General features: G+C 45.9%; 1 protein-coding gene across 1 annotated transcript in view; it reads left to right on the top strand.

Annotated features, from left to right (window-relative positions):
- Positions 1 to 25,840, top strand: part of LOC141252847 (angiopoietin-2-like) — a 169,395-nt gene that overhangs the window by 27,681 nt on the left and 115,874 nt on the right. Inside the window, exon 2 of the mRNA XM_073670606.1 lies at positions 12,591 to 12,746. Within this exon, the coding sequence (XP_073526707.1) occupies positions 12,591 to 12,746 (156 nt within the window). The remainder of the gene's footprint in view (positions 1 to 12,590; positions 12,747 to 25,840) is intronic.

The raw sequence follows: 25,840 nt of genomic DNA, 5'->3' as shown, positions 1-25,840 counted from the left end.
AAAATATTTTATTTTAATAATTGGCGATTAGTTTTGTTTGTACAGAACAAAATAAAAAAAAAATCCAAATATCTACTGTATGAAATATAACTTTGTAATTAGAGTTCACAAGGTTAGGATGAGCTCCACAAATCTTGCCAAAATCATCCGCTGTTGACTGCTAAGAATAATTGCTTGTTCATTGCGCCTTTACATCAGGAATGGTTTTAATACATCTTGTATTTCTGGTCATTTATCAGAGGTTGACATTCTCCCCACATTCTCCATATCTATCTTACCATGAGACAAGAGAGTGAGACTTGAGCTTATTGCCACAAGCGAGCTGTCTGAGAGAAGCAAAATTACTTTAACACGTTCATTGGGCTGCAATATGCCGCTTTATAAAAATCACCCAAAATATGTACCAAGGGACTGTGACTGCTAGGCCTCCATTAAAATTCCTGGAAGTATTGAATGGTAAAATTCACAAAGAGCAATAAGCAAACAATTTATAGTCACATAACCAGTCAATTGTATCAATAGAAAAAAATAAACATGTATCTAGGTGCCAAGTCCCTAAAGATTGAATAATGTACTCACATCTCAAATCCAATAGAATAGTTATAGGGTTTCATGTAAACACGTAAAACTAAATGTTCTGTAAACATATTATGCTTAGCATTCCTAGTGCAAATCCTATCCTAGCCATGTAATGTGTAGATGTAACTTATATCATATGGATGAAAGAAGACAGTATCTGTAGGATTATGATCCAAATGTAGAACAAATTAGCTTCTTCCTATAGCTGATAAGAGATTTCCATAACTCTCTGAATGTCTTCAAGAAAAAGTACCATTAAAGCAACTTCATTTTCTGGAGTCTTTCCCTTATGCTTAAAGGGGTTGTCCAGTCCAAATCGATAAGTCTGCAGTCACTCCAGTGGGTGTGGCATCGCTCCATATAGTTGCATGGAGCGAAGCCACGCTACGTCTAGTGACGCTGTCAACCAGTGCGCGTGGCCGACTAGAGGGTGCGAACTCGCTCCATAGAAGTGTTTCTCTTTTCTTGGAAAAACTTCTTCATGGCTGCTGCTCGATTCAAACCAGTGACCTTTCACTTGGGATTGAGCCTAATACCACGCTGAGCTAATAGGGAATGTGGGAACAGGTAGTATTTTGTAATATACAGGAAGATAAAGATTTTTTCACCACCAGGATCATAACAGTAACAATGCAGTGACATGAAAAGAATCTGCATAACTAATTATATGCTAAATAATTGCAAGTCAAATTAATGTATGAGATAGCCAAGATGATTGTCTATAAAATGATGGCAGTCTCACATTCGAAGAAGTAGTGGCTGGTGAGATATGGAGCCTGAAAGTCAAAATTTCAAAACATGGTTACGCTTTTGCTCATCAGTGTATAACTCATACATACCCTCCGGTCCCGACTCAAAAACTGGTGAATCCCTGAAATGCACACTGCGTGCGCTGGGGGGATTCGGAGTCTGCAGTCACACACAGTGAATGCAGACTTATGAGTTTGGACTGAACAACCCCTTTAACTGATTTTTCATTGATTGTGGAGACTTTCACTGACTTAACTCTATAACACCTAAAAAGATGCTAGGTTGGTTGTCATTTTCAAGCATAAAAAAACTGTAAAACCCAGAATATTTCTAACTCCAGTTATGATACCAATTCATTCAGATCAAGCTAATGAATCAGTAGGTCACCAGTTTCAGGGCCTTCCGACATCAGGTAGTCAAGATTATGTCTACTATGAATCATAGTTACATAGTACGGTTGATTGTATCAAAGATAAATGTGTGACTATTAAATCCAATCAATGGTTAGGAGACACAGAATAAGAATCTTAGATGAGGGAATGTGTATGGCATCTCGTAAGTCCATGTTAACCACAGCAGGCCTTTCCAACACTGGCAGCTGACAAATAATTCCATCTCTTCCTAATTAGAATTCTGTCTCTGTTCTTACATGGCCTGTATCCAAAGGTGCTCTAGAGTTACTATTTTTGGAAGGAGTAATACTTTATTTGAAGCATAACATAGTTTAGAAATTCACTGGCTTGAGATACGGATGTGTAATTTGTAAAAAATTCGACAAGATATTATTTTTTTGTTATGTTGAGAATATAAACTTTAGCCCAAGCAAATATCTTTAGGTTAGGATAGTAACATTATAAATGAATGTGCTACAAATGTGAGAACTATGAGATATGTGATATACAGTGAAGGAAATAATTATTTGATCCCTTGTTATTTTTGTAAGTTTGACCACTGACAAAGACATGGACAGTCTATAATTTTAAGGGTAGGTCAATTTTAACATTGAGAGATAGAATATCCAAAAAAATCAAGAAAATCACATTCTATAAATTAGATACATTTATTTGCATTTTGCAGTGAGAAATAAGTATTTGATCCCCTACAAAACATTATGAGGTTTAGCTCCTACAGACCAGTTAGATGCTCCTAATCAACTCGTTACCTGCATTAAAGACAGCAGTCTTACATAGTCACCTGTATAAAAGACTCCTGTCCACAGACTCAATTAATCAGTCAGACTCTAACCTCTACAACATGGGCAAGACCAAAGAGCTTTCTAAGGATGTCAGGGACAAGATCATAGACCACAAGTAACAAGTATTAAGTGTTGTTTGCCAGAGGGATCAAATACTTTTCTCACTGCAAAATGCAAATAAATATATCTAATTTATATAATGTGATTTTCTTGATTTTTGGGGATATTCTATCTCAATGTTAAAATTAACCTACCCTTAAAATTATAGACTGTTCATGTCTTTGTCAGTGGGCAAACTTACAAAAACAGCAAGGGATCATATAATTATTTCCTTCACTGTACTTGGTAGAGTGAAAACATATACTTCAGAGTTTATAACAATAAAAAACCCCGATGCAGCTGATATGGAGTCCTTGAATAGAGAAGACAAAAAATATGCAAGTCATAATTCTATCTCCTATGGACTATATGAATCTCTCATCATGGAGATGATGAAATAGCCAGTAAAATTCAGGAAGCTGATTATGTTTAATGTGTTAACCAGAATTATACTTTTTTAATATGAGCCAAAAAACTACCAGGCAGGCAGTTCCTTACTACCTACACGTGTTCTATCCAGCACTGGTTCAGAACAGTCACTGACCGCTCCTGCCAGCAATTCGGCTGCTCCATAACAAGAGAGCAGCTCTTTTTCTTCCGGGCTGCTCTGTCGACAGGGTGTGACTGCTACTGATTAACAGCCAGCTCCCCACAGTTAGGTAGCGGTGAGCCAGCTGTCAGTCAGCATGACGTCGGCAGTCACACCCCGTCAACACACCAGAACAGAAGACAAGACACTGTACAGTTGACATGACGTCGGCGGAAGTCGCAGAATCGCAGGCAGGAGTGTTCTGTGACTGCTCCTTATCACCAGAGAACGGCACAGAGCAGAACAGGCAGGTAGGTAGCAACTACTTGCCTTTTAGTTCTTAGGCTCATAGTAAAAAAATAATATAGTACTGTAGTAGTAGTAACTAGTGATGGGCGAGCACTAAAATGCTCGGGTGCTCGATACTCGGGTCGAGCAAATTGGAATACTCGGGTGCTCGACCCGAGCAACGAGCCCAATGTAAGTCTATGGGAAATTTGAGCATTTTTCATGCGGCTCCCCCTGGCGGTCTGCAGAGGGCCTAAAAATTGCCCAAATCAATGGGAACAGCATGGGGAAGACCCCTGTAAGCATTTCTGACTTCCAGATCACTGCTGTCAACAACGGACTCACAATAAAACATACAAAAATGAAAAAAAAAAATGGATTTTCCTGGGAAATATGATAAGGAACATCGTTTCCAGGGTAATGAACTGTATATAAGGCAAAATAAATATACAAAAGCAAAAATGCTCCTCCACACCTTGGGCTATGTTCACACGTAGCGTTTTTGATGCGTTTTTGCACTTTTGCATTGCTTTCAACCAGGGCCGGCTCCAGGTTTTTCTGGGCCCCGGGCGAAAGAGTCTCAGTGGGCCCTTTTAACACATACCACGATTCATGATGCACAGATACCGCAGAGAAATATATATATATATATATATATATATATATATTAGTACACAGGGCCCAGCCTGCCACCTCATCCTTCACATGTGCAGACATGCGCACACGCACACACGGTACGCAGACACGCGGTACGCAGACACGCGCGCGCACACACACGGTACGCAGACACGCGCGCGCACACACGGTACGCAGACACGCGCGCGCACACACGGTACGCAGACACGCGCGCGCACACACGGTACGCAGACACGCGCGCGCACACACGGTACGCAGGCACGCGCGCGCACACACGGTACGCAGACACGCGCGCACACACGGTACGCAGACACGCGCGCGCACACACGGTACGCAGACATATGCGCGCACACACGGTACACAGACATATGCGCGCACACACGGTACACAAACACATGCGCGCACACACGGTACACAGACACATGCGCGCACACACGGTACACAGACACATGCGCGCACACACGGTACACAGACACATGCGCGCACACACGGTACACAGACACATGCGCGCGCACACAGTACCCAGACACATGCGCGCGCACACGGTACCCAGACACATGCGCGCGCACACGGTACCCAGACACATGCACACGGTACCCAGACACATGCGCGCACACACGGTACCAAGACACATGCGCGCACACACGGTACCCAGACACATGCATGCACACACGGTATCCAGACACATGCACGCACACACGGTACCCAGATTTGTACACATACAGACATACACATATTTTTACACAAATTCTTAAAGACATATATAAAACAGACAAATATATATATACACAGTTATATACACTGACATTCACATACATGCACTCACACAGACCCATTACAAATATTTTTAATATGGGGATTGGGGAAGCCTCACTCACCTGTCCCCGGTCCAGTGTCCTGTCCAGCAGCTCCTCAGGTATGGGGCAGTGCAGGGCCCCGGCATGTCACAGACATCATGTCCCTGGACCATCAGAGGGGCCCACTTGCGGTCGGGTCCAGGCCGCTTCCCCCCATCTGTGCAGGACCTCCGACGGTGTTTGATTGCCGGCACTTCCCCAGACATGGCCGCGCGCTGTGCGACTGTGTCTGCTAGTAATGACGCGGCAGGAGCGACACACAAGCACAATTAAAGGTGCAGTGCCGTCGACCCTGCCGCGTCATTACTAGCAGACACAGCCGGACAGCGCGGCCATGTCTGGGGGAGTGCCTGCAATCAAGCGTCCCTGAACAGGTGCCGAGGAAGCGGCCAGGGCCCCGACAGTGAGTGGGCGGGTGGGTGTGTGGGCCCGGCCCCGACAGTGAGCGGGCGGCTGGGCCCGGGCCCCGACAGTGAGTGAGCGGTGGGCCCCTCTGATTTTCCAGGGCCCCGGCACTTGCCCGGGTACGCCGGGTGCTGACGCCGGCCCTGCTTTCAACCAAGACAAATGCATTCACTGGGAAATGTCATTTTAACATTTTACAACCTTATCTGGCCATGTGGTGTGTGACACATCATCCGACACATCCTGTTTCATTTATGATGGAGGGACTCTGAAAGTCACAAATCCTATTTTTATAGGGCCATCAGGCAGCCCTTGCTATTCTTAAACGGCCAGCAGTCGGCCCTCGCTATTGTTAGAGAGCCATCAGCCGGCTATGCTTTGTTGTTCCCATTATTAACGAGTAGGTCTCCTATACTGTTATTGCATATGTGTAGCACCCTGAGGATTCGGCTGCTACAGGGGTATTGCACCTCAACCCAGAGGTGTGGTATTCCACTCCCGGGTAAGGATGGAGTGTGGAACTGAGCTCAGTAGGCTGCATGCACTACATACATCCCATTTCCGGGGGACAGAACAACGGTACTCCCACCAGTATATGTGCAGGTACGACAGCGTCTGTCCCTGGCTGGAGTGGGAGGGGGGTGGAACATCCCAGTAGTGTAGGGGCAGATAGGGGGAGTAGTCTGGGTAAATGTAGGAGCTCATTGGGTGCTGGTCACCTGAGCTCACACATAGAGGGAGTATATAAGGTGGGCACCATCTTAGGACAGAGTCAGTCAGTCAGTCTGTGAGTCAGCAGTAACTCCAGGAGAGGAGAAGGAAGAGGGACCCAGAGGCGCAGGACGAGAGGGGACCCCAAGAGCCCGTATGAGAACTGATAAGGGTGAAGGGTCGGCAAAAGGGTACCGGATCCCAAGCTGGCAGAGGCCAAAGCACACCTTAGCCAGGAACCGGAGGTCGTGGGCAGGATCTGCCACGACCCTCACCAAATCCACCAGAATGGCACACCGAGCATAGGGTCAGGGAAGCCAGAGAAGGTTCAACCACCAAGAGACCCGAGGGAGCCGGACACAGGTGGATCCCTGGTGGGAACGGCCAGAAGAAGGGAGAGTCAGAAAGGAGCTCAGGACCATACTCAGGAATTGCCCGGGAGTTGGCCGAGTCCAGGACCTGGTGGACGCAGCACGGCTTGGGTGGTCACTGCTGTACAGAGTGACCCGAGCAACACCAGTGAGTAAAAACCCTGAACTGCATTTCATGCCTCTGAGTCTCCTTGCTGCACCTTCACAACCACCATCCTCCACGTCTGACCCCCTGAGGCTATACCCCTCCCGTTGGGGGTTATACTACCACAGCTGCACACACACCACCAGCCTCAGCGGACCATCCTGCAGCGGCGGCCTCTTGACCGCAAATCAACGGGTGGCGTAGTCGACACTAAGAACATCTGCAAGGACTGCCGCACACTGAGTTTGACACCCTGGGCACGGACCGGGTCACAGCCACTCGGAGACTACAACCCCCATCTGATCCGGCTCCGGGTATCCCTAACAACATGGCCCAGGGGGCGCGTCATATGCAGTGACTGCAAGGGCTGCCAAAAATTTGGAGGCACTCCAATGCCCCTTGCAAGAGATGTAGAAGTCAGAGACCCTCCTAAAAACAATATTCCCATTATTAGGAAGTGGGTCTCCCATAATGTTTGCTATGCAGTGAATGCAAAAGCTACCAAAAATTTGGAGGAACTCCAATGCCCCTTGGAAGAGACATAAAGGTCAGAGAGCCTCCGAAAAACAATGTTCCCATTATTAGAAAGTGGGTCTCCCATAGTGCTTGCCTATGCATTGAATGCAAAAGCTGCCAAAAATTTGGAGGAACTTCAATGCCCCTTGCAAGACACCTAGAGGAGGTGATATGGTAGATATGGTGGTGAATGATATGGTGATGGAGGATGAGGAGAAGGAGGAGGACAAGAGCAAATAGATAAAATCAAGAACCATATACCCATGTGTAGGTGTGAAGAGGTGCATGGGAATAGACTTCCCAAAAAAAGACACTGGATTTGAGTTTATGTTACGCTGCTATCATTCGGTGGTGTTGAGAAGTCTGGCCCAATCCAGCCCTTGTTCATTTTTATAAGAGTCAGCCTGTCAGCATTTTCAGTTGACAGGCGGATGTGCCTACCGGTTATAATTCCAACGGCGGCACTAAAAACCCGCTCTGATAAAACGCTAGCGGCAGTGCAGGCCAGGACCTCCAAGGCGTAGAGAGCCAGTTCATTCCACGTGTCCAGCTTGGATACCCAGTAATTATAAGGCACAGAGGAATCACAGAGGACATTGGTACGGTCGGCAAGTTACTCCCTCACCATCTTCCCAAACTTTACACTCCTTGTACCCCCCGCCTCAGGGCCTGTGCTATGGGAGGGTCTGAGAAAACTGTCCTAGAACTTTGACAGTGTTACCCTGCCTCTGCTGGATTGGAGTTGTGTCTCTCTCGCCTGTACTCTTGGTTGTCCAACGAACTGTGACCTCTGCCGCCAGCGTTTTCAGATGGAAATATTTTTAATAATTCTGCAACAAGGGCCTTCTGGTACTGCCCAATTTTAGTAGACCTGTCCGCCTCGGGAATAAGAGATAGAAAGTTCTCCTTGCAGCGTGGGTCTAGAAGTGTCACCAACCAGTAATGATTGCCACCCAAAATTTGGAGAACGCGAGGGTCATGGGAAAGGCAGCGTAACATAAACTCAGCCATGCGTGCCACACTGCTAACAGGCAAGACTTCCGTGTCCTCACCAAGAGAATGACTGACCATGCTCTCCTCCTCCTCCCTGTCCTCAGGCCATCCTCGCTGAACAGACGGTAAGACAGTTGTGCAGGTAGTACCATCTATAGTGCATGAAACTAGCTCCTCCTCCTCCTCTCCTCTTCCTTATTGTCATCCAATCCACGTTGGGATGAGATGAGGCCGGGCTGTGTGTAATCACCCTGTATGGTTCCTTGTTCCATCTCATCATGCTCCGTCTGCAATGCATCCTCTTTCATTGTGAGCAGAGAGCGTTTCAGAAGACAGAGAAGCGGGATGGTGACGCTAATTATGGCATCATGGCCGCTCACCATCTTGGTGGTGTCCTCAAAGTTTTGGAGGATGGTACATATGTCTGACATCCATGTCCACTCCTGAGGTCTTATGTGTGGAGTCTGAACTGAATACCGACGGCTTTGTTGATGCTGGTATTCAACAACTGCCCTCTTTTGCTCACGAATCCTTCCCAACATCTGCAATGTAAAGTTCCAATGCGTGGGGACATGCTGTCCACAACTCTTCAGCATTGTGTGGTTTGTCACCTAAGCATATTATCTTCAGCATAGCCTGTTCCCGCTTGGCTGTAGAATGTGGGGGTAACCCTGATTGACCCAGGGCCCGCAATCCTCGGCGTCGGGAGGACGTGTTCACTTCCAAGGTCCAACTGGGTCCCGGCTTCCACTATGTTAACCCAGTGTGCCATCAGCGAGATGTACCGTCCCTGCCCACAAGCACTTGTCCACGTGTCCGTGGTCAGGTAAACTTTCCTGGTAAATGCGTTGTTGAGGGCATGGCTAATATTGTGGGACACATGCTCGTGTAATGCGGGGACGGCACACAGGGAGAAATAGTGGTGGTTGGGGACTGAGTACCGAGGGATGGCCGTCGCTATCAGGTTGCAGAAAGCTTCCGTCTCCACAAGCTGAAAAGGCAACATTTTGAGCGCAAGCAGTCGCGAAATGTGTGAATTTAGTAGTGAGGCCTGTGGGGCGTTGGCTGTGTATTTGCGCTTGCGTTCCAAGGACTGGGGTAGGGACAACTGAACGCTGTGCTGGGACAAGGATGTGGATGTGCTTGCTGATGGTGCTACTTGAGAGTGTGCAACAACAGGTGCAGGGCAGGAGGCATCTTCGCATGTGCCATGGACAGAGGATTGGCTTGCACGCACAACAGCGGAAGAAGCAGTGGAGCCACCTGCAGACACTCTTCCTGGACCCTGGGGTTCGGCCCACTTGGTCAGGTGCTTTGCTGCCATGTGCCTGATCATGCTGGTGGTGGTCAGGCTGGTAATATTGCTACCCCTGCTGATGCTGGCCTGGCAGGTGGTGCAAATGGCCTTTTTGGGGTTATCTGCAGAGTCTTTAAAAAGCAACCAGACTCGGGAAGACCTAACAGTTGTACTGGCAACTTCGGTCGTGTTAAGGTTACGGGGAACTATTGCCCGCCTTCTGTCTGCGGCCACCACACTGCTTCTTCCTGCCTGTTGTAGTGCTACCCCTCCCTCCCCCTGTGTGCTGCTGTCCTCGCTCTGTATGTCCCCCTGCCAGATTGGGTCAGTTACTATATCATCCACCACCTCGTCTCCACTTCCGCACCCTGGTCCTCCTCCTGACTTTCTGGCAATTGTGTCTCATCATCGTCCACCTCTTGTGACAATTTACCACCATCGCCTTCGTGTGATCGTGGCTGCTCAAATATTTGGGCATAGCTACATGCGATCTCCTCTTGCCCCTCTTCAAGTGGACTGGGCGAGAGGCCCGAATCTATAAATGGAAAAGTGAACCGCTCTTCGGAGTGTCCAAGTGTGGAATCAGTTGTCTCCGGGCACTCGGCATGGTGGGAAGAAGGAGGATCAGGGTAAGAAATATGCGGTCCAGATTCACGGCTACTGAGACTTGACCGTGTGGAAGACAGGGTGGTGGTGGTGGCTAAGTGACTGGAAGCATTATCTGCTATCCAACCAATAACCTTTTCACACTGCTCTGTGTTCAATAGTGGTGTTCTGCGGTCCCCTATTAATTGGGACAGGAAGGTCGAGCGAGAAGATATGGGTGTTTGTTGTGGCACAATTTCAGCTAGCCAACGGCCTCGGCCTCGTCCTCTGCATGCACCATCATCACCATCGCGTCCACTTCCCCGTCCCTTGCCACGTGCCTTGCCAATTTTAAATGGAGGACAATATTTTCCACGTTCATTACAAATGGCTGGATTTGAACCACAGTGATATGTGATGCGTGTGACGTAACACCACAGTTTTAAAGAGCTGGCCTGTAGGTAACTATTTTTAACAGCGACCTCATGTCGATAACTTCGCTGACACACTGCAACAAAATTTCAATGGAGGCCAGAAATTTCAGAATTTTCATCGCAATTATATGTGATCAGTGTAACGGACAAACCACAGTTTTAAAGAGCTGGCCACTAGGTAACTATTTTTAACAGCAACCTCGTGTCAATAACTTCACTGACACACTGCAACAAAATTTCAATGGAGGCCAGAAATGGCAGAATTTTCAGCGCAATTATATGTGATCCGTGTGATGTACAAACCACAGTTTTAAAGAGCTGGTCTGTAGGTAACTATTTTTAACAGCGACCTCGTGTCAATAACTTCGCTGACACACTGGAACAAAATTTCAATGGAGGCCAGAAATGGCAGAATTTTCAGAGCAATTATATGTGATCCATGTGATGGACAAACCACAGTTTTAAATAGATGGATTTTTAGCACTGTAATATGGAAAAGATCTGGCTGTATTCTGCAGTGCCAACAAGCAAATGGAGCAGAAAAACGGTGTTCTCTGGATTGCTTTTTAAGCAAATAATCAGGATTAAGATCCAAAAAAAATTATTCCTGGCCCCTGATACCTCAGGCTATTTCTAGAAATATCTGTAAAAGCACCAGCAGACAGAACTGGAATGGACCCTCTTGCTATATGCACGGCAGTGTGCCACATTCACTGCCTGCCTGCCTAGCACTGATATCTATGCAGCTGGATTAGTCCTCAGAAGGACTGTTAGATGAGATGGATATGTGTAGAATATGTTGTGGTATACCTAGACTAACTAAGAAACAAGCGAATCTCTCCCTAGCTCAGCAGCATCTTTCCCTACACTGCCTGATTCCGGAGTAGACTGTGACGAGCATGGTGGTGCCAGGTCTGATATAGACCTGATGATGCTGTGTGGCCAGCCAATCGCTGTAATACCACAACCAACATGGCTATGGCATTACAGTGTGTGGCAGGCAATCCCTGCATGTTCATTGGCTGTCTAAAGAGCTCCCGCCGAGCAACCCCGGAAATACTTGGCGAGCGATGAGCATCTCGAGCAGTGAAATGCTCAGGCGAGCACCGAGCAGTAGTGAGCATGCTCGCTCATCACTAGTAGTAACCTCTTTAAGCAAGAGAAAGATAGTGGAGACTCAGGACTTGGTGTATGACTCTATCACAATGTCCTCCTTCTCAACAAAAGCCACTAAGACTGTTGAAAGAACAATGTTTTCTCCTTTCCCAAGTAGAGAGAATGTGAAAAAAATGAGCCAGCAGCATTAGGTTGTCACAATATTTTTGCTATAGTATTCAGTTCTCCCAATGAACACAGCTGAATGCAAAAGTTTCATTTCTGTGTCCAACTGAGGTTACAAATAAATTAAAGTAAAAATAATTTCTGGGTCACAAGGGAACTAGCATCAATATATGCATAGAAATGTTCTAATCTGCATAATATAAGAACTCCACATTTTTGGAAACATGGGCTGTGATTTGGCGCCCTTCTTTCCCTGCAGTGTTAATTTTGGATGAGATATAAAATAGTTTTTTCATACACTCACTTTTATAATTTTTCAAAGGAAATTTCATATTTTTAAAAGTCTGCAGAACATTGAAACCACTGAGGATTCCAATGGAACTTTCTGTATAATTTGGTGCCTTAGTGTTGGATAAAGCATATTTCTTTATAGCAAAAATTCATAACAAATTGGGAATAAAGGTCTTGTTCACATAAGCTTTAAGAAATCTTAAGCAGTTGCATTTATGTTATATCTTTTGATTCTGTTTCAGCTTATTATTCAAAACTGATGCATAAAAACATCAGCAGGCTTTTTTTTACCATTTTACTACCAAGTGCTAGTCCAAGGCCTGATCCAAAGTTTGCATAAAACATTGGGAACTCCAGACCAGTGCCTGCGGCTGCAACCTGTCTAGCTTGACAACTGATGCGCCGAGCAGGTGGTATGAATCTCGTTGATCAGCTCCTCCATCAAACGCCAGGTGAAAACGACACTGTACTGGTCAGACTGATATGTGAAAACAGCCTAAGGCAAGACATTATGCTTGGGTCATCCAAAAATGCAAGATTATGGGGGGAGCATGAATGTATTTTAAAGCCTTTCTACTAGCTTTTCACCAATGTTGCAATTATAAATGGTTACTTTCTTTTATTGCAGTTGGAAAATTACATCCAGGATAATGTCAAAAGTGGGATGACAGCTTCCCATCTACCAGCTGACCAGAATCAAACAAGCACTGTGTTGGAAACTGGAACAAATATATTAAGTCAAACAGCAGAACAAACACACAAGCTTACTGAAGTTGAGACTCAGGTATGCAACAATATGAGACACTTATAGGACCATCTGTTTTTCTTTCCCTCTGTCCTGACAGTGAAACCTACCCATCTGAGTGCTCCTTCACTGTATCTTTTGCCGGCTATTACTCCTCTAATCTTCCTCTTTCTGTTGGGATTTCCCAAGGCTCAGTCCTAGGCCGCCTCATCTTCTCCCTATATGCTGCCCCTATTGGACTAACAATCAGCAGATTTGGTTTCCAGTATCATCTCTATGCTGATGACACCCCATTATACACCTCTTATCCTGACATTACCCCTACCTTAATAAAAAAATACCAGGGATTGTCTGTCCGCTGTCTCTAACATCATGTCCTCACACTATCTGAAAGTGTATCTCTCCAAAACTGAACTTCTCGTGTTTCCTCCCTCTAGTAACCAATTCATACCCAATATTGAAATTACCTTGGATGGTACGCTCGCTGTCTTGGGGTTGTACTTGACACACATCTTTCCTTTATTCCCTATATCCAATCACTCACTTGCTCATGTTACCTGCATCTTACAAACATCTCTAGAATCTGACCTTTTCTCACATTTGAAACTGCAAAAACTTGCGGTCACTCTTATTCATTCTCGTCTGGACTACTGCAACTCTCTACTGATCGGTCAAACTTTCTCCCCTCCAATCCATCCTGAATTCGGCAGCCAGTGTTGTATTTCTGTCCAGCCGCTACACCAATGCCTCTACCCTGTGCCAGTCATTGCACTGGTTGCCCATTCGCTACAGAATGCAATACAAACTTATCTCTCTCACCCACAAGGCCCTCCACACTTCTATACTTCTGTACCACTCTACAACTCTATATCTGCTCCGACATCTGTCTATCACCCTACCCGTGCTATCCACTTAGCAATTGATCTAAGACTTCTCTTGTGCTGCGGCAGTTTTCTGGAATGCACTACCCCGGACAATCTAACTAACCCCCACATTTTTAACGTGTTTTAAAAACACATCTCTTTAGACAGACCTATCACCTCAATTCACCAACCTAACTCTCCCCTGTTCCCTCTTTCTATATTTTACTAAGAACCTGGTCACTCCTTTTCATCTGTGTTCACTTCCTCCTTGCACCCAATAGCACTTGGCTACTGTACCTAGACTGATACTGGCTGGTGACCATATCATGCAGCTTATTTAATATGTTGTTTGTACATGCCCCCTCTTATTTGTAAAGTGCTGCTGAATATGTTGGCACTATAGAAATATAATTAATATTATTATTATATGTGTCTATATTATGTATGTGTTTGTATGTGTGTACGTATACCGTATATAGTATGAGTTGTGAGGCAGTGACCGGAATCGTATACGAGGGACGTTATATATCCCCCAGAATGTGTACAGAGACCTATTAAATCCATTGGAGTGCATTGCAGTCACAGACACAGCTGCGGCTGCAATGCAGGAATGAAGGTGAGCAATCACCTGGTCAGACTACCTGGCTAAGGCAGATTAAGTAAAACCCGGCAGGGCCTTCATTTCTTGGAGGAGGTCACAGGAGGCAGTGGGGCGGCCTCCTCCCTCCAACCCGGATTTTCCAGTGGCTCTTGCCACAGGTCCTTTAAAACTCCTTCACTAAGGTTTAGTGTTGTTCTATGTTGCAACCTGCTAGGAGCACAGCAGGTTAGCTCAGCAGGACTGAGTGTGGCTGAACCACCGCCTAGGAAGGCTCTGCACCTGTCAGGCTCTGAGAAGCCCGGCGTGGCCGTTGTCCCCGGCAACCGTTGTTTATGGACTCATGTTAACCCGGCTGCGAACCGGAGGACTTTCTGTTTAACTGTGAGTTGCTGAATAAAAGCTGTTTATGTTGGACTTGCTTGGGTCACTGCCTCAGTTACTGCACGGTGTGTACACCGCCGCCTTACAGCTTGGTGGAGAATGCGGGCAGTGTGACTGAGGCATACCCCACCGGCAGCTGCATGACCACAATTCGGCCTGCCACCTTCCAGTTCCACCCCATGGACAAAATGGAGGAGCTGTTTAAGCAGCTGGTACTCACCCAGCAGCAACAGATGTAGTCTCAGCGGCAACAGCAGGAGCAGTACCAGGATCTCCAACGGCAGCAGCAAAAAACAAATGAACTGATGACGCAACAAATTGCTGCCCTGCGGGAGACACCGACGGCATCAGCCCCGGAACGTCGAGACGCCCGGGACTAGGTTCGCTCAGCGTTGAGGAAGATGGGACCGGAGGACGACGTGGAAGCCTTCCTTACCATCTACGAACGCACAGCAGAGCAGGAAAACCTACCAGCTGACCAGTGGGCGGAAGTGGTGGCTCCGTTTTTGGTTGGCGATGCCCAGAAGGCCTGTTTCGACCTCAGTCAGGAGGACGCCCGGGACTACCAGAGGCCCAAAGGTGAGATCCTTGCCCGGCTGGGGGTCAATACATACGTGAGGGCTCAGCGTGTGTTTTCGTGGGCCTATGTGGAGACCCGACCTGCCCGGTCTCAGGCTTATGACCTCCTGCAGCTGGTAAAGAGGTGGCTCCAACCTGAGACTTTGTCCCCAGCCCAGATAGTGGAGAGGGTGGTGGTTGACCGGCTGGTGAGGACTCTGCCAGTCGCTATCCAACGTTGGGTGGGGCAAGGGGACCCCGGCACCCTCGACCAGGTGGTTAGTTTGGTCGAGCGCTACTCGGCTACTCAGGACTTCATTCGAGACTCCGCCCCCTCTCGGCTGTCACGCCGATCCCTGCCAACCCAGGAGTCGGGAAAGGGGTCGCGTCCCTCTGCTGGGGACAGTCAGCACCGTGCCCGTGCTGAAGGGGAACCCCGGAGTGAAAGCGGCAGGAGACTGGTTCCCTCCCAAACTGCCATAAGACCTAACAGTACCTCCACCCTTAGGTGCTGGCGGTGTCAGGGGCCGGGACATGTGATTGCTAATTGTCCCCTGACTACGGAACCCATGGACTGCGGATATAGCCGCCGGGTCTCAATGTACGCCCAGACCGTCTGCACAGCGAGCGACAAATCCCGGGACAGTGAACTCCAACTATGCCAGGTACCTGTTAATGGGTACCCCACGGAGGCCCTCCTGGACTCGGGGAGCCTCGTGACTCTGGTACATGGGTCGCTGGTGGCAGGAAACAACCCCAGTGGACGGCCAGTCGGGGTTGTGTGTATCCATGGGGACCTCCGAGAGTACCCAACTGCAGAGATAGTTTTGTCCACGCCATGTGGAGACATAAAACATGTTGTGGGAGTGGTAAAAACTCTTCCCTATGGGACTGTGTTGGGAAGAGTCTTGCCCCTGTTCTGGACTCTGTGGAAAAACAAAATCCACTCTCCCCCAGTAAAATGTATTTCAGACGCTGTGCCCGATGAACCTGCCGTAGGGGTGTCCAACCTAGGGACAGAGTGTGACCCCGATAGGTTTCCCTTAGAGGTGATGGTAGGAGAGGTCGAGGACACGCCATCGATCCCCGAGCTGAAAGTGTCCCGTGGCACGTTTGGGACAGCTCAGCTACGGGATCCCACCCTGACTCAGGCGCGGGAAAGGGTGTTAGAGATAAATGGCGTAGCTCAACAGCCCGGTGCAGATACTGTATTTCCACGCATGGTAATCAACGGTGAGTTACTCTACAGGACAGATAAGATCAGGGACGAGGTTGTAGAACAGTTAGTGGCACCTCAGTCGTACCGTCGAGAGATTCTGGAGATGGCACACTCACACCTGCTGGGTGGACACTTAGGGGTGAAAAAGACGCTAGACCATATCTTACAGCGGTTCTTTTGGCCTGGGGTTTACGCGGAAGTCAAACGGGATTGCGAATCCTGCCCCGAATGTCAGTTGACCTCACCCACTGCAAGTTTCCGTAGCCCATTGGTACCTCTGCCAGTGATAGAGGTGCCTTTTGAACAGATTGCAATGGATTTGGTTGGACCCATTGTAAAATCCGCCCGCGGACACCAACATATACTGGTAGTCGTCGACTATGCCACTCGGTACCCGGAAGCTATACCACTACGCCACACCTCCGCAAAACTGATTGCACGGGAGCTGTTTGCCATGTTCTGTCGCCTTGGACTCCCCAAGGAGATCCTGACGGATCAGGGGAGCCCCTTTATGTCCAAAGTGACAAGGGAACTATGCAAATTGCTAAAAATTAAACAATTGCGCACCTCGGTGTACCACCCTCAAACCGACGGGCTAGTAGACGGGCTAAAAACCAGACAATGTGAACTGAGGTCTAAGATGGCAGACATACAAGAAACAGAGGCATGTTCACACTAGCAAAAAAGAAGCAAGACAAAAATATATCTCATACCCTACCATAATTATATATAAATGTAAAGCAAAATTGCATAATAAATATAGGGTACTTAGTGAACTATTTTTGATCAAAAAAAGTATACAAGCCGTCCCACCAGCGGCAAGGTGACCCTAAATTGGGACGGTACCTATACTGCCTATATTAAAAACCTTACTGTATATCAAAGTTGAAGTAATGCATATAAAAGGGTAGACAAATAGGACCGGGTCCCAACTCCAGACCACCTAGGCCCGTGGTAAGCTACATATATACCAATCAGCTCAACAAAGGGCATGCCACACCCTTAAATTGCACAGAATGCAAACAAGTCAAAAAACCAGACAATGTGAACTGAGGTCTAAGATGGCAGACATACAAGAAACAGAGGCATGTTCACACTAGCAAAAAAGAAGCAAGACAAAAATATATCTCATACCCTACCATAATTATATATAAATGTAAAGCAAAATTGCATAATAAATATAGGGTACTTAGTGAACTATTTTTGATCAAAAAAAGTATACAAGCCGTCCCACCAGCGGCAAGGTGACCCTAAATTGGGACGGTACCTATACTGCCTATATTAAAAACCTTACTGTATATCAAAGTTGAAGTAATGCATATAAAAGGGTAGACAAATAGGACCGGGTCCCAACTCCAGACCACCTAGGCCCGTGGTAAGCTACATATATACCAATCAGCTCAACAAAGGGCATGCCACACCCTTAAATTGCACAGAATGCAAACAAGTCAAAAAACCAGACAATGTGAACTGAGGTCTAAGATGGCAGACATACAAGAAACAGAGGCATGTTCACACTAGCAAAAAAGAAGCAAGACAAAAATATATCTCATACCCTACCATAATTATATATAAATGTAAAGCAAAATTGCATAATAAATATAGGGTACTTAGTGAACTATTTTTGATCAAAAAAAGTATACAAGCCGTCCCACCAGCGGCAAGGTGACCCTAAATTGGGACGGTACCTATACTGCCTATATTAAAAACCTTACTGTATATCAAAGTTGAAGTAATGCATATAAAAGGGTAGACAAATAGGACCGGGTCCCAACTCCAGACCACCTAGGCCCGTGGTAAGCTACATATATACCAATCAGCTCAACAAAGGGCATGCCACACCCTTAAATTGCACAGAATGCAAACAAGTCAAAAAACCAGACAATGTGAACTGAGGTCTAAGATGGCAGACATACAAGAAACAGAGGCATGTTCACACTAGCAAAAAAGAAGCAAGACAAAAATATATCTCATACCCTACCATAATTATATATAAATGTAAAGCAAAATTGCATAATAAATATAGGGTACTTAGTGAACTATTTTTGATCAAAAAAAGTATACAAGCCGTCCCACCAGCGGCAAGGTGACCCTAAATTGGGACGGTACCTATACTGCCTATATTAAAAACCTTACTGTATATCAAAGTTGAAGTAATGCATATAAAAGGGTAGACAAATAGGACCGGGTCCCAACTCCAGACCACCTAGGCCCGTGGTAAGCTACATATATACCAATCAGCTCAACAAAGGGCATGCCACACCCTTAAATTGCACAGAATGCAAACAAGTCAAAAAACCAGACAATGTGAACTGAGGTCTAAGATGGCAGACATACAAGAAACAGAGGCATGTTCACACTAGCAAAAAAGAAGCAAGACAAAAATATATCTCATACCCTACCATAATTATATATAAATGTAAAGCAAAATTGCATAATAAATATAGGGTACTTAGTGAACTATTTTTGATCAAAAAAAGTATACAAGCCGTCCCACCAGCGGCAAGGTGACCCTAAATTGGGACGGTACCTATACTGCCTATATTAAAAACCTTACTGTATATCAAAGTTGAAGTAATGCATATAAAAGGGTAGACAAATAGGACCGGGTCCCAACTCCAGACCACCTAGGCCCGTGGTAAGCTACATATATACCAATCAGCTCAACAAAGGGCATGCCACACCCTTAAATTGCACAGAATGCAAACAAGTCAAAAAACCAGACAATGTGAACTGAGGTCTAAGATGGCAGACATACAAGAAACAGAGGCATGTTCACACTAGCAAAAAAGAAGCAAGACAAAAATATATCTCATACCCTACCATAATTATATATAAATGTAAAGCAAAATTGCATAATAAATATAGGGTACTTAGTGAACTATTTTTGATCAAAAAAAGTATACAAGCCGTCCCACCAGCGGCAAGGTGACCCTAAATTGGGACGGTACCTATACTGCCTATATTAAAAACCTTACTGTATATCAAAGTTGAAGTAATGCATATAAAAGGGTAGACAAATAGGACCGGGTCCCAACTCCAGACCACCTAGGCCCGTGGTAAGCTACATATATACCAATCAGCTCAACAAAGGGCATGCCACACCCTTAAATTGCACAGAATGCAAACAAGTCAAAAAACCAGACAATGTGAACTGAGGTCTAAGATGGCAGACATACAAGAAACAGAGGCATGTTCACACTAGCAAAAAAGAAGCAAGACAAAAATATATCTCATACCCTACCATAATTATATATAAATGTAAAGCAAAATTGCATAATAAATATAGGGTACTTAGTGAACTATTTTTGATCAAAAAAAGTATACAAGCCGTCCCACCAGCGGCAAGGTGACCCTAAATTGGGACGGTACCTATACTGCCTATATTAAAAACCTTACTGTATATCAAAGTTGAAGTAATGCATATAAAAGGGTAGACAAATAGGACCGGGTCCCAACTCCAGACCACCTAGGCCCGTGGTAAGCTACATATATACCAATCAGCTCAACAAAGGGCATGCCACACCCTTAAATTGCACAGAATGCAAACAAGTCAAGACGGGCTAGTAGAACGGTTCAATAAAACCCTCAAGTCCATGTTAAAAAAGGTGGTTTCTAAGGATGGAAGGGATTGGGACATGTTGTTACCCTATTTGATGTTCGCCGTCCGTGAGGTACCCCAGGCTTCCACAGGGTTCTCTCCCTTTGAGTTATTGTACGGCAGACACCCTCAGGGTCTGTTGGACATAGCCAAAGAGACATGGGAACAAGAGCCAACTCCGCATAGGAGTATAATTGAACACGTGACTAGTATGCAGGACCGGATCGCGGCGGTCATGCCCATCGTGAAAGAGCATCTGTTAGATGCCCAGGCAGCTCAGAGGTGCACATATAATAAAAGAGCCAGAGTCAGAACTTTTAACAAGGGTGATCGGGTGTTAGTACTGGTACCCACAGCCGAGAGTAAGTTCATGGCCAAGTGGCAAGGACCATATGAGATTCGAGAAAAAGTGGGGGAGGTAAATTACCGGGTGTATCAGCCCGGAAGGAGGAAACCTGAGCAGCTTCACCATGTAAACCTGTTAAAACCTTGGAAAGATCGAGAGTGTTTAGTTACAGACGTCACCCCGCGCATATCACCAGAGAGTTCTCTACCTTTAGCCAGGGAAGCATCCGAGGGGGAGGTCAGGATAAATGGTGCCCTCACTAAACAGCAGCGACGGGAGGCTCGCTCGCTGGTGCAGCACAATAACGACGTATTCTCAGAGCTACCAGGTAGGATTACGGTTATCCAAAATGACATTGTCACCGAACCTGGCGTAAGGGTACGAATAAGACCGTACCGGGCACCCGAGGCCCGGAGGCAAGCCATCACGGCTGAGGTAAAACAAATGCTTCAGCTAGGCGTCATAGAGGAATCACAGAGTGAGTGGGCTAGCCCCATTGTATTGATTCCAAAACCAGACGGGTCATTACGCTTCTGTAACGATTTCCGGAAATTGAATGAAGTGTCAAAGTTTGACCTTTATCCAATGCCCAGGGTGGACGAGCTGATTGAGAAACTGGGGCAGGCCCAGTACTTTACCACGCTCGATCTCACCAAGGGTTACTGGCAGGTACCCCTCACAGATTCGGCGAAGGAAAAGACCGCCTTCGTAACTCCAGAGGGTCTATACCACTATGTGGTCTTACCTTTTGGGTTAACTGGGGCCCCGGCTACATTCCAGAGGTTGATGGACATAGCGCTTAAGCCCCATCAGGAGTACGCGTCCGCCTATTTAGATGACATTATCATCTTTAGCACTGACTGGCATACACACCTATCCCAGGTACAAGCGGTTCTGGATTCTCTCAGAGCTGCGGGGTTAACGGCAAATCCAAAAAAATGTGCGATAGGGCTAGAGGAAGCCCGATACTTGGGGTATGTGATAGGCCGAGGAGCTATTAAGCCCCAAATCAATAAAGTTGAAGCCATAAAAAACTGGCCTATACCGTCAAGTACAAAGCAGGTGAGGGCGTTCCTTGGCATCCTTGGGTATTACCGCCGGTTTATACCTAATTTTGCTGGGCGAACGGCAGCTCTGACTGATCTCTTGAAAGGAAAAAAATCGGTAATGGTTCAGTGGAACCCTAAGGCAGAGGAAGCTTTTCAGTCCATGAAGTTGGCCCTGTGTGGACAGCCGGTGCTCATCAGCCCCAACTTCAAGGAAACCTTCATTGTACAGACAGATGCCTCGGAGGTAGGCCTAGGAGTGGTATTGTCACAAAAAGTGAATGGTGAAGAGCACCCGGTCACCTACTTGAGTAGAAAACTTGTCCCGGCAGAGAAAAACTATAGCGTGGTAGAGAAGGAGTGTTTGGCTATTAAGTGGGCCTTGGAATCACTACGCTATTATTTACTCGGGCGTCAGTTCCGCTTGGTGACGGACCACTCACCCTTGGTATGGATGAGAAATGCCAAGGAGAGGAATGCGCGAGTCACCAGGTGGTTCCTGTCACTGCAAAATTTCAGTTTCTCGGTAGAACATCGCCCTGGGAAGTCGCAGGGAAACGCGGATGCCCTGTCCCGGGCACCCTGTATGGTGGCAAATGTTCAACCCCATAAGTTTGAACAGAGGGGGGGGATATGTGAGGCAGTGACCGGAATCGTATACGAGGGACGTTATATATCCCCCAGAATGTGTACTGAGACCTATTAAATCCATTGGAGTGCATTGCAGTCACAGACACAGCTGCGGCTGCAATGCAGGAATGAAGGTGAGCAATCACCTGGTCAGACTACCTGGCTAAGGTAGATTAAGTAAAACCCGGCAGGGCCTTCATTTCTTGGAGGAGGTCACAGGAGGCAGTGGGGCGGCCTCCTCCCTCCAACCCGGATTTTCCAGTGGCTCTTGCCACAGGTCCTTTAAAACTCCTTCACTAAGGTTTAGTGTTGTTCTATGTTGCAACCTGCTAGGAGCAGGAGGTTAGCTCAGCAGGACTGAGTGTGGCTGAACCACCGCCTAGGAAGGCTCTGCACCTGTCAGGCTCTGAGAGGCCCGGCGTGGCCGTTGTCCCCGGCAACCGTTGTTTATGGACTCATGTTAACCCGGCTGTGAACCGGAGGACTTTCTGTTTAACTGTGAGTTGCTGAATAAAAGCTGTTTATGTTGGACTTGCTTGGGTCACTGCCTCAGTTACTGCACAGTGTGTACACCGCCGCCTTACAGAGTGTATATCTGTGTAAATATATATACAGTGGGTACAGAAAGTATTCAGACCCCTTTAAAATTTTCACTCTTTGTTTCATTGCAGCCATTTGGTAAAAAGTTTTTTTTCTCATTAAAGTACACTCTGCACCCCATCTTGACTGAAAAAAACAGGAATGTAGAAGTTTTTGCAAATTTATAAAAAAAAAAAAACTGAAATATCACATGGTCATAAGTATTCAGACCCTTTGCTCAGACACTCATATTTAAGTCACATGTTGTCCATTTCCATGTGATCCTCCTTGAGATAGTTCTACTCCTTCATTGGAGTCCAGCTGTGTTTAATTAAATTGATAGGACTTGATTTGGAAAGGCACACACCTGTCTGTATAAGACCTCACAGCTCACAGTACATGTCAGACTAAATGAGAATCATGAGCTCAAAGGAACAGCCCAAGGAGCTCAGAGACAGAATTGTGGCAAGGCTCAGATCTGGCCATGGTTACAAAGGAATAAAGTGAATAATGATTGAATAATGACCAGCAGGGACCACCGGAGCATCGGCACTGAAGCCAGAGCAGATTTAGCAGGGTCATTTGAGGGACATTACTTTTTTAGTTAATCACTTTTCATTCTGCTGTTTGTGAGGTAGGATGTACAAAAAGATGACATTGTGCTAATGTTTTCTATTCTTTGATTGTTAGGGTTAGGGATTCACACGAGCGCTGTAAGTGAAAACTTGTACTGCACTCGACCCAATTTTATTCAATGGGGCAGTACAAACGAGTGATTTTTATTTTTTCACTGATCGAATCTGCGGGTGAAAAAAAATTGCAGCGTGCACTAGTTTCTACTGTAAATTGGAGGAGACTCGCCCATTCAAGGTGCACAAAAAAATTGCATGCCTCATTATAATATACGATTTTTACGGATACATTGCAGTTCTGTCACATAGTAAAGTGTAAATGGTCCCTTAAATGTTTAATAGCTACAGCTGTAAAACAAACGGATTGTATATCGGCAGCACACGGATTGCACACGGATGAGAAACCTGCTGTTATGTTCTGCTACCAGAGCTAAGGAAAGAGAGGAGATCTGTCCCTACGATAGAACTCAGCTGAATCCCTACGATGTAACAGGGAACCTGATCCTGCGATCAGACCTGCTAAAGTCCTAAGCTAGTCTGTACGGAGACCTATAGATGTAGGGAAGGAATCCCTACAAGTACTAAGGACTGGGAGGAAAATGGGACACCTCCTAACAGAAATAGTAGCAGACAGACGAACAAACAAAATATATAGAACATAGAGGTCCTTAGACCAAGCAAACTAACAGAGTTAGATACAGAGCACAGGCTAGTTAGAAAGTAGTTATACAATGAAGTCCAGCAAAGCCAGAAGGGCGGAGCAGGATTAAATAGGCCAACAAGGTCATGTGACCAGCAAAGGAAAAAACCTAAGAGCAAGGTTCTAACACCTGCCCTAACAGTGTTGTTATTGGAATACTTCAGGATTGGGGGCCCCACTTTGAATTTCACCCAGAGCCCCAATTTGTCTAAAACCGGCCCTGCCTATGCATACACCTGTCCTCTCCTGTCTCACTTTGCAGTTTCTTCTTGCTTTCCATTACTACTTTATAGACATTGTTTACCTTTATCTATAGGCATGTACGTCCGGCTACATTCAGAACATTTTTAGATAATCCTAACACTAACATAAGTCCGTCTTATATACTATGTCTGCACTTATTCAGCTTACCCTGCTTTTAGCACTTACTACGTGGTCTGCTGTAAATTTGGAGATATTTTTATTCAAAATGAATCCTTCTGCATTGAGTCAACCAATTTTAAACTTGAAAACAGCTGTAGTATAGTGCTGCTTAATGTGGATTTTTTATAAAAGCAACATTTTTTATTGCACTGGATTTTGTAGTCAATATATGTCAATTTGCTGGAAATATACAAAACAATATTTAATGTAGGAGACATGTGAACTGTTGTGAAGTGGCAAAATTCTAAATATGAAATATGTTTTTTTTTTTAAATAAATCTCACCTGGGTCAAAGAATTTAGAGTCCGTTCAAAGGCGGACAACTAGATTATTACATGGGTTGGAAGGTCTCTCATATGATGAAAGGTTAGAAAAGCTGTTCTTGGTCCTAGATAAAAGACTCCTCAAAGGCAATCTTATTTATATATATAAATACCTGTGTATTCAATACAAAGGACTGGCACATGATTTATTCCTCCTAAGGACCTTACAAAGGACCAGGGGACATTCACTGCGTGTGGAGATAAGGTGATTCCAGCATCTAAATAGGAAAGAGTTCTTTCCAGTTACAGCAGTCAGACTGAGGAATGTCCTTCCACAAGAGGCAGTAATGACAGACGCTACATCACCATTTAAAAAAGGGGCTGGATGCTTTTCCCACAACAACAATTGGTATTGTGGTTTATAAATAACCTGGCATTATGAGTTACTGCAGACAAACCATTAGTACCATCTCTTATTGATCTAAGCTGACAGCAGTTAGTGGAAATAGAGAATCTTTTGTACTGGAGGACCAGACAACATCATTGGCAGAGTGGCTTGCGAAAGTATTCAACCCCTTGGCATTTTTCGTGTTTTGCTACAATCTGGAATTCCTCTGGGGTTTTTTTATGGTATGCATCAGTTCATGTAAAGAATATGCCTAGAACTGTGAACCTTTGGTATTCTTTTATGAAGCAAACAACAAATAGGACAAAATAACTGAAAACTTCAGTGTGCATTCCTATTCACCCCCTAAAGTCAGTACTTATTAGAGCCTCCTTTTGCAGCACTTACAGCTGTAAGTCACTTTGGATAAGTCTCTATGAACTTTCCATATCTTGCCACTGGGATTTTTGCCCATTCCTCAAGGCAAAACTGCTCCAGCTCCTTCAAGTTAGATGGTTTCCTCTGGTGAACGGCAGTCTTCAAGTCTGACCACAGATTCTCAAATGAATTAAGGTCTGGGCTTTGATTAGGCCACTCCAAAACATTTACACGTTCCCCCTTAAACCACTCGAGTGTTGCTTTAGCAGTATGCTTTGCGTCATTGTCTGTTGGAAGGTGAACCTCCATCCCAGTCTCAAATCACTGGCAGACTGAAACAGATTTTGCTCAAGAATATCCCTGCATTTGCATCATCTATCTTCCCCTCGACTAGGACCATTTTTCCTGTCTCTGCTGCCGAAAAACATCCCCACTGCATGATGCTGCTGCTACTGTAGCGCCCCGAGGGTTCGGTTGCTACAGGGGTATTGCACCTCAACCAGAGGTGTGATATTTCACTCCCAGGTA

The sequence above is a fragment of the Phyllobates terribilis genome, unplaced genomic scaffold, assembly GCF_046119375.1.
Source record: "Phyllobates terribilis strain yellow unplaced genomic scaffold, ASM4611937v1 Scaffold_2__4_contigs__length_985480577, whole genome shotgun sequence".
NCBI lineage: Eukaryota > Metazoa > Chordata > Amphibia > Anura > Dendrobatidae > Phyllobates > Phyllobates terribilis.
Note: the sequence above shows the minus strand (reverse complement) of the source record. Positions and strands in the feature narration are given on the sequence as shown.